The sequence below is a fragment of the Sesamum indicum genome, linkage group LG16, assembly GCF_000512975.1.
Source record: "Sesamum indicum cultivar Zhongzhi No. 13 linkage group LG16, S_indicum_v1.0, whole genome shotgun sequence".
Lineage (NCBI taxonomy): Eukaryota > Viridiplantae > Streptophyta > Magnoliopsida > Lamiales > Pedaliaceae > Sesamum > Sesamum indicum.
In genome coordinates, this window is record NC_026160.1 from 444,709 (window position 1) to 457,471 (window position 12,763).

Consider the following 12,763-nt stretch of genomic DNA (forward strand, 5'->3'; position numbering starts at 1 on the left):
GAAATTTCAGCTTAGAACTCACAAAAGAAATTCAAAAAAGGGGTTTGGCTAAGCTTATAAGTTCATTAGAACTTGTCATAAGATGTTAGAAAGTTTATAAATTTCAATAAAGTGTTTGTCAATTTTTTTCATAAGAGCTTATAAAATCCCAAAATAAAAGGTTATGAATCTTATAAACTCTTTTAAAAAAAATTAAATTTTCTAATTTTTTTTATAAGATCTTATAAGCTACATAAAATTAATATGTCATATGACAAAAATTACCGCATTCATTCACTCACACACTCTCTATCCCACACACCCTCACTCTCTCTCTCTCTCTCTCTCTCTCTCTCAAACACACACTGTCTACACACAGTCTTTCTCTCTCTACAACTTAAAAAATAATTTTTACTATTTACTTTTTTTAACATTCGAAAAAGAGAATGTACTTCATTATTTAATAATAATTTTATAGTTAAATAAAAATAAGATTGGTATTGATATTATATTTTTTGAAAAATATAAATTCAAGATATTATAAATAATACAATTAGAAATAATCATTACATTAACAAAGAAAATATCAATTATATATCTATATTATTATTCAACTAGCATGAATATACATATATATTATTTTTATTCAAAAATTTAGGCAATAATTCGTCGTTTTTTTTTATTTATTGTAAATATATATCTATGAAATTTTTATTTGGAATTAAATTAATGTATACTTTTTATAAAAGCATTTTAAAAAATTTTAAAGCAAAATATGTCAATGAATAACAATTTGCTTGATTTAAACGTTATCATGTCCATTTTATTCATTTTACCAATAAAAAACATTATTATGCCGAACACTTTAATATCTTTTAAGATGTTTTCACATCTTATAAGCTTTAACATTTTATTTCATCCAAACACTTTAGAAGCTTTATTTTTAGAATAAGATCCAATATCTTATAAGCTCATAAACACCCACACCAACCATTGCATGCGCTTTCTCCCTTTGGTTCCCATGCCAAGATGGCATTTTATCATCAATAACAGCATGGTTTTGGTTAAGCGAACCTATAATCGCGCCACTGTACTTAAACTAATAATTGATCAAAGAGAAGGAATTCTATCCCTCATTCAGCCAATTTGACTGACTTTCGAGATACTCTGCATGTGGTTCTTGTTACATATTAGACCACGATGACATGATTGACAATGAGACTGAAAATACCATACAAGAGGGTCATCATACAGTGGATTTGATGCACCACAATACAACATAGCATGTAAACTACACCAGGTCATCTTGCCATATGATGGTGGAGGATCAATGCGAGCTCCCGGATCCAATGGCAAAAGACAGGCCGGGCATGCTGCAGTTTTATATGCAGTTGGCCTAGGAGTCATTTGTTTACCAACTGCAAATAATGTGCATCAATGATCACAGTGAATCCACTTATGTAGCAATTCAAACACTAGTTTCCTAACTACCGTTCCTCTAAAAGATTTTTCCAAGGGTACCTAAATGAGATGTAATTCTTTCATTACATCTCCTTTTAACATACTAGGGGCATTACCTTACATAGTGAAGTTGTTTCTTTCCACATCAGAAAGGTCTACAAAAATGCAAATATGATAACTGTTCATTTCATTATTTGCCTGTTCCGTAAAGTGTTTTTCCCTCCAGAAACTGTGCAGACAGTATTCATTCAATAAGTTGAGGACGTCTGCATTCTTGCATCAAATAGAATGCAAGGCCAAAACCATCAAGCATGAAGGGAAATCAAACTCACATAAGTAGTTTCGAGGATTCTACGAAGTCACACGGATACACCAGAAAATTCTTTGATTCTATAGCTAAAAGCTACTGCCAAAACCATCAAGCATCAAAGCAATTCAAACTCACAAAACAGATACGAGCACAGATGCAAGATTACTCAATAGAAGGTTAACGCTCCAGCTTTGCTCCTCTATAATGTGCTTTGAAATGGATATTTTTAAGGCACTCTACCAGTGTAATTCACCGACCCTAAGAGTCACTTGCTCTATTGCAATCTTACTATCCCAATACCCTTCATATGACATGAGTGTAGTCTCTATTCACCTTATTCCATTGTTCTCCACCACGTAAATATTCCATGATACTATCTAACAGCAAAACTGACACTGAAGAAAAAGAGAATTGGACTTAGAACAGATGTTATTACTATTACATCTTGCACGTTAGACCACAAGAAGACAACATCAAATCCCAAAATTACGAAATAAACCCCTTTGGCCTGTGTCTCCTACAAATTAGGTATCTCTGGGTGGCAGAGGCTGGATGGCCTTCCTTTGCAATGTTTTATCATGTATCTGCAGGTGGAAATTTTATGAAGAAAACTGCAGCTAGATTAGAGCAAACTAACTATGAAGTTTAAACTCGAGCTTACATCTTCTATAGATCACACTACTTAATCTCTGTTGGAATTATTTCAACCCAAAATGTTAAAATTTTAGCTCAAAGAAAAACGTCAAAATTGTTCAAGATTGGTTAAAAATTCAATCCAAACTAATAGTTGAAGAAATGGAAGAAAACACAAAGAAAAGGAAAAATAACTCAATCAGGATAACTAAGTTCCCATTGGGTATTACAACCAGACAATCTATGAGATAGCTTTCTTCCCTGTTATTTTCTTCTAGGAGTACAATTTCAGAAGCTTTTGGACAACACTTTGTATATAAACCTCATATCTCAACCACTGTTTCGCACACTTTTCCATTTAATTACTACTGAATTCCAATTTCTTGCATGAATAAGAAAATGTCTCACCACAACTTTAAACCCGTCAAGAATTCTGCTCCCCCTCCTTCTTCTTCTTCCTGAAAACATAGACGTCGGTCTCCTCGTATGCATACTCCGGATGCAAATGCTCGTGCGGAATCCTCTGCACCTCAAACACTTCCGGACACATTTCCCAGAACAACTTATGCGCCTCCGGCGACCTCAATTGATAGCCCAACAGTACGACGCCGTCATCCGCCACCAACCTCTCCATCGCTTTAATCAACGGAGCCACCGTCTCTTCCAGGTACACCACATCCGTCGCAATCACGAAATCGAACGGCGGCTTCAGCGATTTCACCTGCTCCTCGTTCCCCCAGTACAACTGCGCAGTCTTTAGGGTTTTCTTCAACGCTGGTTTGTTGCGCTTCAGATTGTGCTTCAACGCCGGCATGACGGGAGCTATATCGGTCAGAACCACGTCATGGAGGCCAAGCAAGTAGAGCCCCATGGCGGCGGCCCCGCAGCCGGCGCCAAGCTCGATCGCCCGCTTGCTGGCGAAGTTTAAGAGGTCGGCGTAGGGGTTGTCAGCGGCGCATCTCAGCGGGTCCCACCGCTCAGCGAACTTGACGAGGAGTAAAGAGCAAGGCCAGACGGAGGTGCCGACGTGCATCGAGCCGTTGTCCTGCTGGATTGAGAGGCGCGTGTCGCGCACGGACAGCTCGATCACAGGCGAGTCTGTGAATTTCATTTTCTTTCTTTTCTTCTTTTTTTTAAAATTTTACTAATTTCTTTATTTCCTCACAAAGAGGAAGAGAGTTCTGATTTCTGGGTCCGATAGATGTTCATTTGTGAGGACTTTGGAATTCGGGTGGGGCTCCATTGGTGATGGTTCGGCTAGGCCCATTGGGTAATTGGGTCCAAGCTTATTTAATCCTCCATCATTATGAGCCTTTTTGTTTAGATCTAGCATAGTTTTTAAGATTAATTACACTTAAACTCCCTCCAAAATTTTAAAATTATATTTTTTTCTAAAAAAAATTTAGAATTATACTTACACCCCTTTTCAAATTCTTTATTTACACCTGAACCCCTTTTGTTAAGATTTGGATTAAAAATTCCGATGTTAGGGGAAAAAAAACAAAAGCATAAATTTTCAATTGTACCCCTTATTTAATATTTTTATATAATAATTTTGTACTAATCAAGAAAAAAAGGAATAATATTAACCTCTTTCCATATATATAATATTTATCCATTTATAAAAATACAAAAATATACATAAAAATGTTAAATGAGGTATAAAACTGAATTTTTTTTCTTACACTAGCATTTTGAGTCCAAACCTTAACGAAAGGAGGTTGGTGTAAACCATGAATTTTGAAGGGGGTGTAAATGTAGTTTCAAAAATTTTTTTGGAAGGAAGTGTAATTTAACATTTTAGAGGGGTCTAAGTGTAATTAACCATAATTTTTATGAAAATTATGAAATATATAGCATGATCATTGAAAGGTACTTTTCATTTTCATCCATGTGTTTACAAATTAATTGCAAGATCGTCTGTACATTTTTTATTTTTGCAATGTCATCCCTCCGGCTACATTGTGGCCATACTTCCCTCTAAATTTAGGGTATTTACGTACTTTCGCGCTTATATATATATATATATATATATAAATAGCGTAGAATGATGATTGATCAAAATTAAGTAATTTTGAACGAACACTAATTTTTGGTGATTTTAAATTTTTTAATTGTCAAGAGAAAATCTTATTAGTTAGCAACATCATCTTCATAAATATATTAAATGATCTCAAAACATAATACTTATATGTTTCTTTTCTTTGCTCTTCTATGACGGAAGTGATGTTTTACACTTTTTCTTGATTTGTTTAAGTTGTGGTTATTTGTAATATAGTGAAACTTATTTTTGTTTGTTTTTTTATAATGATATGTACATCAATAACCTTTTCTTGATTTTATTTATTAGGTCATGATATGCAAAAAGATGGATTAATATTTCTATTTAGTTAGACACGGCAGTCCAACTGGGTCGGCATTTTTTATGATGGTTGGGCTACCACTTCGTCATAACGGTCGAAAGTCTCAATTTTAAATGTCATGTGCAAGTCATATGTAATTTTCTGACTAAATTGATTGAAAAAGATTATAATAGCTAAAATTTTAAAATTACACACTAATTACAAAAATTAATTTGTGTACAAAAATATCGCTATCCTAAGTTATAGGATTATATATAATTGCAAATTTTCCTAGAGATGTACATAACATGCACGTTCAATTGTAAATTATATGAATGTTTACCTCTGAAATTAGTTTATAAAATAATATCTCAAAATAAATTAGTTCTACCATTATATGTTTATCTATTACTGCACCAATTAAATGTGGTAACAAAAAAAAACAATAATGGATGAAAATAAAATATTAATAATAGTATAATAATCATTTTGCTACACCACCATCTGTAGTATAATTAAACTACGTTTATTTCATATTGTAGCATGTAATATGAATATTAAATATAGCATTTTATGGATATTTACAACACAATTTGTGGAGTAGTAAAAAAATGTGTTGTGTTTAATTATCTTTTTACTACAATAAATATAATATTTAATTACGACTAATTATCATAGTTAATAATACATAATCGTAGCAAATAGTTATTCACTATAATTAAGCAAAGATTCTTGGCCGTGATTTTTACAAAGATGGCTAAAATATTTGTAATGTTTAAAAGCCATGACAAATATTTTTACCATGACTATTAGCTGTGACTTATAATTTTTTTCATGGTGAAAAAAATTAGTTTGCATCGATTTTATTTAATCTTGTTTAATAGTAGTTATTTATCATTATTAATCATATTTTTTTTCTAATGAATTTGTTATGGATTCCTTACCACTGCAAAAAAAAAATATTTTTTTGTTGTATTATAAATGATCAGAATTTAAAAATCATGACAAATTAATAGCTTTAACAACAGTCAAACAAAATCTATGTGAAAAATTAAATTTTTACTCTAGTTAATTAATATTTGTCACGATTTTTTTTGCATCAAAACATTAGATATAGTTAAACTATAATTAATATTTTGACTCTACTTACAAAAAAATAGTTAATAATTGTTTCAAAGCTATAGTTAATTTATAGGGATAATTGCACTCCTTTCTGCTGAGATTTGGTATAATTAGACATAAATTCCTTGTAGTTTGAAAAATTACATCTAGTACCACCGAAATTTGCCTCTGTCTAACAAAAAAGTCCGTCCGTTAGTCAAAATTCATCAAATTTGTTAATATTAACAAAAAAAAAAATCTATATATACTTCAAATTGACTTATTATTAAATTATAATGGGTCAAACAAGTTTTTTATGATCAAACTACCCCCATTCATCTTTACGTGATAATGTATTTGGGGAGGTATATCTTCACTGTTATAAGGGTAGCTTAGTTCAAAAAAATTGTTTGACCTACAATAAGTCAGTAATAAGTCAATCGAGGCTAAATATCAATTTTTATTATTTTTTTGTTAGTATCAATTTAAATATCAATTTAATAGCTTAAACAACAGTCAAACAAAATCTATGTGAAAAATTAAATTTTTACTCTAGTTAATTAATATTTATCACGATTTTTTTTGCGTCAAAAATTAGATATAGTTAAACTATAATTAAAATTTTGACTCTACTTACAAAAAAATAGTTAATAATTGTTTCAAAGCTATAGTTAATTTATAGGGATAATTGCACTCCTCTCTGCTGAGATTTAGTATATTTGCACATAAATCCCTTATGGTTTGAAAAATTACATTTAGTACCACCAAAATTTATTTCTGTCTAACAAATAAGTCCGTCTGTTAGTCAAAATTCATCAAATTTGTTGGTATTAACAAAAAAAAATCTATATGTACTCCGAATTGACTTATTATTAAATTATAATGGGTCAAACAAGTCTTTTATGATCAAACTACCCCCATTCATCTTTACGTGATAATGTATTTGGGGATGTATATCTTTACTGTTATAATAGTAGTTTAGTCCAAAAAAATTATTTGACCTACAATAAGTCAGTAATAAGTCAATCGAGACTAAATATCAATTTTCATTAATTTTTTTTGTTAATATAAGCAAATTCAGTTAATTTTAACTAACGGAGAGACTTTTTTGGTAGATGAAAGCAGACCTCAAGGATGGTAGATGTAATTTTCTCAAATCACATGAAATTTACGTATAATTACACCAAATTTCAAAAAAGGAGCTATATTTATCATAATTTTTTCAAGAAAATTATACTAATTAACTGTGGCGAAAATTATATATTTTTTTTAGCGTGCCCAGAACTCCTGCTGTCGAGCCTATTGTTGATCTGAGTTCACTTGGGCTACCGTGCTTTTAGTTATAGCTTGTCTATCCTGATCGTTCGCTAGGCTGAAGAAGTACTAGCCTAGGCCCTTGATAGAATAGGCCCACCAGAGCTTGGGCTTACTTGATATACTTTGGACTATCTTGGAAGCCCATGAAATGCAGTCTAAAAATAATCGGACACCCGGGCAATAATTCGATAAAATATCATGCTCGAAAGATAACTATAGAAAATATGAAAAATAACTAAAGTCAGATAAAAAATAGAAAAATTTAAAGAAACATAGGAATGATGATGAAAACAATAGAATTTTTTCGCAACGATGGATCCTCATGACTATAATGATGAGCGGATGGATCCTTCTCTTGAAGATGGTCAAAATAATAGGTAGATTATTCCGTAATTTCTCTCAAATTAAAAATACTAACTGTTTAAAGTTCCAACTTCAAACTGTAAGATTAAAATACATTGGAAGTCGAAAGGGTGCATCTGGTGCTTCCTGGTTGTGCGCTAATTTTTCCAGCATCCTTGTTCCATTATTTATTAATGTCGTAATCTGTAAGTTGTTCGTTTTTCATGATCCGTCAAGCGATCCTGCATTTTGTTAGCTAATAGTTGATAACAGGGATAACTACACGAAACATTCATCTCTCTTGAAATTTGGTATAATTATAAATAAATTTCTTGTGATTTAAAAAATTACATCAAGTATCCGTAAAATTTGTTTCCGTCTAATAAATAGGTTCCTCCATTAGTTAAAACTAACTGAAGTTGTTGATACTAATAAAAGAAGTTGGTTCTCTTCTTCTTCTTCTTCTATTTTTTTTTTGTTTGAAATATTATTTATTGATTTATATATTTTATTTTTATTCATAATATATTTTAAAATATAAAAAATTATTTATCATATACACATAAGAATAGTGTGCCACAACGACTAATATATATATATACTTACCCCTGTTGTTATCAATTTGGCGACAGAAGTGTCACCCTCGTCCATCACCTTGCTATTTTCGACCATATTCCTTATACTAATTAATGAAGAATACTGAAAATGAGATGTACGTGATGAGGAGACTCTTTATTGCGTATTTTGGACGATGAAACTGTAATATTATACGGAGTCATTTTAATAACAAAATTATTTAATAAAAGGTTTGATTACACTTATATCTCATTTGAAAATATGAAATTATATTTTTTTTAAAAAATAATTTAAAAAATTCGACTTACACCTCTTTTGAAAGCTCGTATTTACACATGATCTTTTTTCGTTAGGATTGTTTGGAAAATATTGAGGTAAGCAAGAAAATTACATAAATTTTAAATTTTACCGCTCATTCAATATTTTCATGTAATTTGCACTTATAAAGAGAAAAATATAATGATGATAATCTCGTTCTATATATATATATTATATTTATTAAATTTAAATGAGGTGCAAAATAAAAGGATTATATATTTTTTTCTAACGTCAGCATTTCTTGTCTAAATCTTAACGGGAAGGGGGTTAGGTCTTAAAAAAAAATTGGAGGGGTTTAAGTATATTTTTAAAATTTTTTTGGGAGAAAGTGTAATTTTGTATTATTAGAGGGGGTTTAAGTGTAATTAACCCTTCCAAAAAAAAAGTGATTTAATGCAATTTTACCCCTGTGATATTGTAAATGAGCAGATTATCCTCTATAAAAAAAAAAAAAATTTACCCCTTGTGTTAATTAAATGAAACAATTTACCTTGTGTCTAGGGAGGTAAATAGATTCATTTTAAAAAACACTAATGGGTAAATACCGCATTTTAAAAAATACAGGAAGGTAAATTACTAAAAGAAAAAAATACTTTTTTGTGAGATAATTTGCTCATTTATAATATCACAGGGAGTTGCTTGTATTTTTTCGCAAAAAAAGAATATATATATACGTAATGTATATATATAGCAAAATAACATAGTTACGAGTTTACATGTAAAATATATATATAATCGAATTTCCAGTTCAGGAAGTTTTGCCTCAAAAGATGCTGGTCCATACCCTTCGGCTTTTCGACGTTCACAAGATATTTACGGTACATTAATACATCAAATATTCATCAGTAAGAGTTATATCACATGCATTAGAATTTCAACCCCGTCGTCGCGCGGCGAGCACACGCACTAGATACTAGAAAGACTACCACGTTCTGTCATAATCAATTATCATAATTAAAAATAATAAATTATGATAAAAATTAATTAATTATAATCGTGCTACGTTACTAACTATTGTTTCTACGGACGACGCAAAAATCACCCATAAATATTTTGGTTATAGCTAAAATCAGAATGAATCACTAAGAAAAAGAAAATGACTGTTGGTTACAATTTTAATAGCTTCGGACTAAAACCGTGGTAAATACTTTTTATCGACCACGGTTATATAAAAACAATATAAAAACATGGGTTTTTCCACCAAAAAAAGTTATTTGTCATGGCAAATATTTTAACCACCCTCATAAATACCACGGCCAACAACTATCGCATAGCCGTGGTCAATGATTATTTACTACAACTATTATTTACTTAAGGTTTTGCACTAATTGGCTTTTTCTGATTGTGATAAGTAGTATTGATTCGTCATGTGCACTAATTGGCTTTTTCTGATTGTGATAAGTAGTATTGATTTGTTATGATTTTTAAGTCACAGTCATTGATAATACGGGAAATAATATTTTTTTTTTTTGATTGTGAGAGAGTATTTTATAATATTTTTTGGGAAAATAAATAGTAAAAATTAGAAATTGGAGATGTGGAAAATCGCGACGATATCTTCGGTTGGTGACAAACTTATCACATTCCCCCGCGAATACATTTATTTTCTTATATACACACTACGTGCAATCATATTGCATGTGTCGTCCCCTTCACATTTGCGTATCATATATACTACAATAATACTAAGGAATATTTATATTTTTTTTCTTAGATTTAATATAATTATATAACGATGGTTTATAATTTTTAAAATTATATCGAGTTAAGTTTGTTTCTATCTAATAAATAAATCTCTCTGTCAACCAAAGTTCATAAAACTTGTTGATATTAGTAAAATAATTTGAATAAAAATTAATATTTATTGCTGATTGACTTATTACTGACTTATTGCAGATCAAATAAATCATTTTCTAACCAAACTACCATTTATATTCATACACTGATAAATATGACGAGATACATTTCACCCTTATAAGGGTAATTTAGTCAGAAAAAATTTATTTAACCTGCAAAAAGTGAATAATAAATCAATTAGAGGTGAATATAGATTTTATTCATTTTTTTTGCTAATATTATAAAATTCAGTGAATTTTGTCTGATAAAAGAATTTATTTGTTAGATGAACATAAATATGACGGATACTATATGTACCTTTTTAAATTATAAAAAATTTATGTATAATTACACTAAATTTTAGAAAAGAACAGTGTGATTATTTTTAACAATAATGTTTGCAATATTACATATACTTACATATATATATAAGATTACTTCTATATATATAACTCCAAGATATATACCACCAGAAATATTTTTATGTGACTTATTACACATGGAAACAAAGTAATGTCAACCACAAGAATTTCTTGAAGAACACAACACACTTTTTATTTTTTTAATATTTAGGTTTGTCATGTATTTAATTAAATAATAACTCTATTTTTAAAATTACAAAATGGAGGTTTTCTTGTCTAATCATTGTTTATCGCAGAGGATTTTTGTGGATTAATAATGATAGAGCCGTTGTAAATATTTTAGTCACCCTTATAAAAATCATGGTCAACAATAGTTGGGTGGCCGTGGTCAATAACTGAAAAAATCTCATTTTTGGTCCGATATATTAGGTCTTGTACAATTTTGGTCCCATTCATTACAAAAATATCAATTACAGAACAATATCTTTTGATTTGTCTCAGTTTGGTGCTACCATCAAATAATTGACGGAATACGCTAATTATTGCTAAAGAGGCATATGCTTCTCACATGTATTTGGGTAAAAAATAATGCATCTTCAACCCTAATTTCCTCTTCAAATTCTTTCATCTGCGAAATTGCTCTTGCCAAAAATCCGTCCTAAACGGTTTTTTTCTCAAATCTCCCATCAAAGAAGCAAAGAAGAGATTATTACTAGAAGAATGAGTCTTCATGACCCAGAGTTGAATAATTTCCCCTCTTCTTCATTTCGGCTTCCTCTTCCATTTTATGCACGAAATTCACCTTTTTCCTCGTTCAGAGATTTCTTCTAACAACAATCGACACCTATAACAATTATATATTAACCATCAATATCAGATAACTATATCTAAGCAAAAACTACTACTAGACTACAACGACACCTACTATTAAAGTAAAATAATATACCACATGTTGGTGGAGTTTGAACTCAGTACCTTAAAGTCTTGGGACCTCATCATCACCAATTAAGCTAGCCAGGCCTCATTAGCAAACAACTCACTTAGTATTTATAGTTTTATCAGTAAGCTGCAAGCTTGCAAAAGCTGACAAGGAGCTACTTATAATTTAGATTAAATTTTATTTAAACAGTTCAAAAATAAAAATTAAAAATTAAAAGAATTTTTTTTAAAAAATTATTTTAAGCAATTAAGTCTGAACCATTGTATATATTGCATATGTAGCACTTGCACCGTACATTTGGTTTTCTCATCAAGTTGACATTGATATTTTATAACTCCACCCTCGCCATAAAAAAAAAAAGTTAAATATTAATTCCTTTAATTTCAATATGTGTGTCTGTATACACACACATATATATATATATAAATTCTGTATTTTTTGAACGAGTCTTCTCATTGTGTTTGATGCAGTTCCCTTGGGTGGCTTACTCTCATCGTATTGTTTAGAATAGGGTAAATTATAATCAACTTTCTTAATATTTGATATAATTTTTTTATTATTCGAGAAATTATCAATATTTTTTTAATTTATTGGCCGCCTAAAAACTAGTCTAATCGTTAGTTTAGATTATATTTTCATCCATTTTTATGGTAAGAGGATCAGAATGTCTGTGTGGATTATGAATTATAATTTTACTTATTTTTTATAATTTATTTTTTGACCAGGTGGATAATTTTGTTTACAATATTTCAAAAATTTTCGTTCACCTTGTTTTTTTTTTTTATAAATTTTAATTTTTTTATAGAAAAATAAAAAATACAATAAGGATAAAGTTGACAATTTCAAACCTCCATCCAATGATTACATAATTAATTTCATCGAATATCAGAAATTTATTTGTATTTTTTAAATAAAGAGGGGTATTCATAATTATGTCAAATCTCAAGAACTTGTCGTAATTTACCCATTAAAGTATTTCAATCTTATATATATATATGTGTGTGTGTGTGTGCGCGCGCGCGTGTTGCACAAGAAAAAATATAATTTTCCACTACGATTAGTTGCTATGGCCAAAAGAAGAAAATCATTGCAAATACAAATCAACCACGGCTTTGCAACGGCCATTAGTCGTTGTTTCTGCAGGTGTGGCCAAAACATTAGCCATGCTTAAACCATAGCAAATATTTTGGCTATGACTAAAAATCATGACATATATAGATTAGTAGTGGTAAAAATTTAAGTTGTT

At 30.0% G+C, this 12,763-nt stretch overlaps 1 protein-coding gene across 2 annotated transcripts; it reads right to left on the reverse strand.

Moving 5' to 3' along the window:
* LOC105178470 (protein-lysine methyltransferase METTL21D) lies at nucleotides 1,210-3,570 on the reverse strand. Of its 2 annotated transcripts, none has more exons than XM_020699423.1 (2): nucleotides 2,792-3,570; nucleotides 1,210-1,397 (listed from the first exon to the last, which is right to left on the reverse strand). In XM_020699423.1, the coding sequence occupies exon 1, from the start codon at nucleotides 3,492-3,494 to the stop codon at nucleotides 2,808-2,810; it is 687 nt and encodes a 228-aa protein (XP_020555082.1). In that variant the 5' UTR covers nucleotides 3,495-3,570; the 3' UTR covers nucleotides 1,210-1,397; nucleotides 2,792-2,807. The 2 variants fall into 2 exon arrangements, with proteins under 2 accessions (XP_020555082.1, XP_011100243.1); XM_011101941.2 differs by lacking the exon at nucleotides 1,210-1,397 and adding an exon at nucleotides 2,147-2,334.

Coding starts and splice junctions, on each gene's coding strand:
- LOC105178470 (XM_020699423.1), bottom strand. CDS start 3,494: ATGAAATTCACAGACTCGCCTGTGATCGAGCTGTCCGTGCGCGACACG.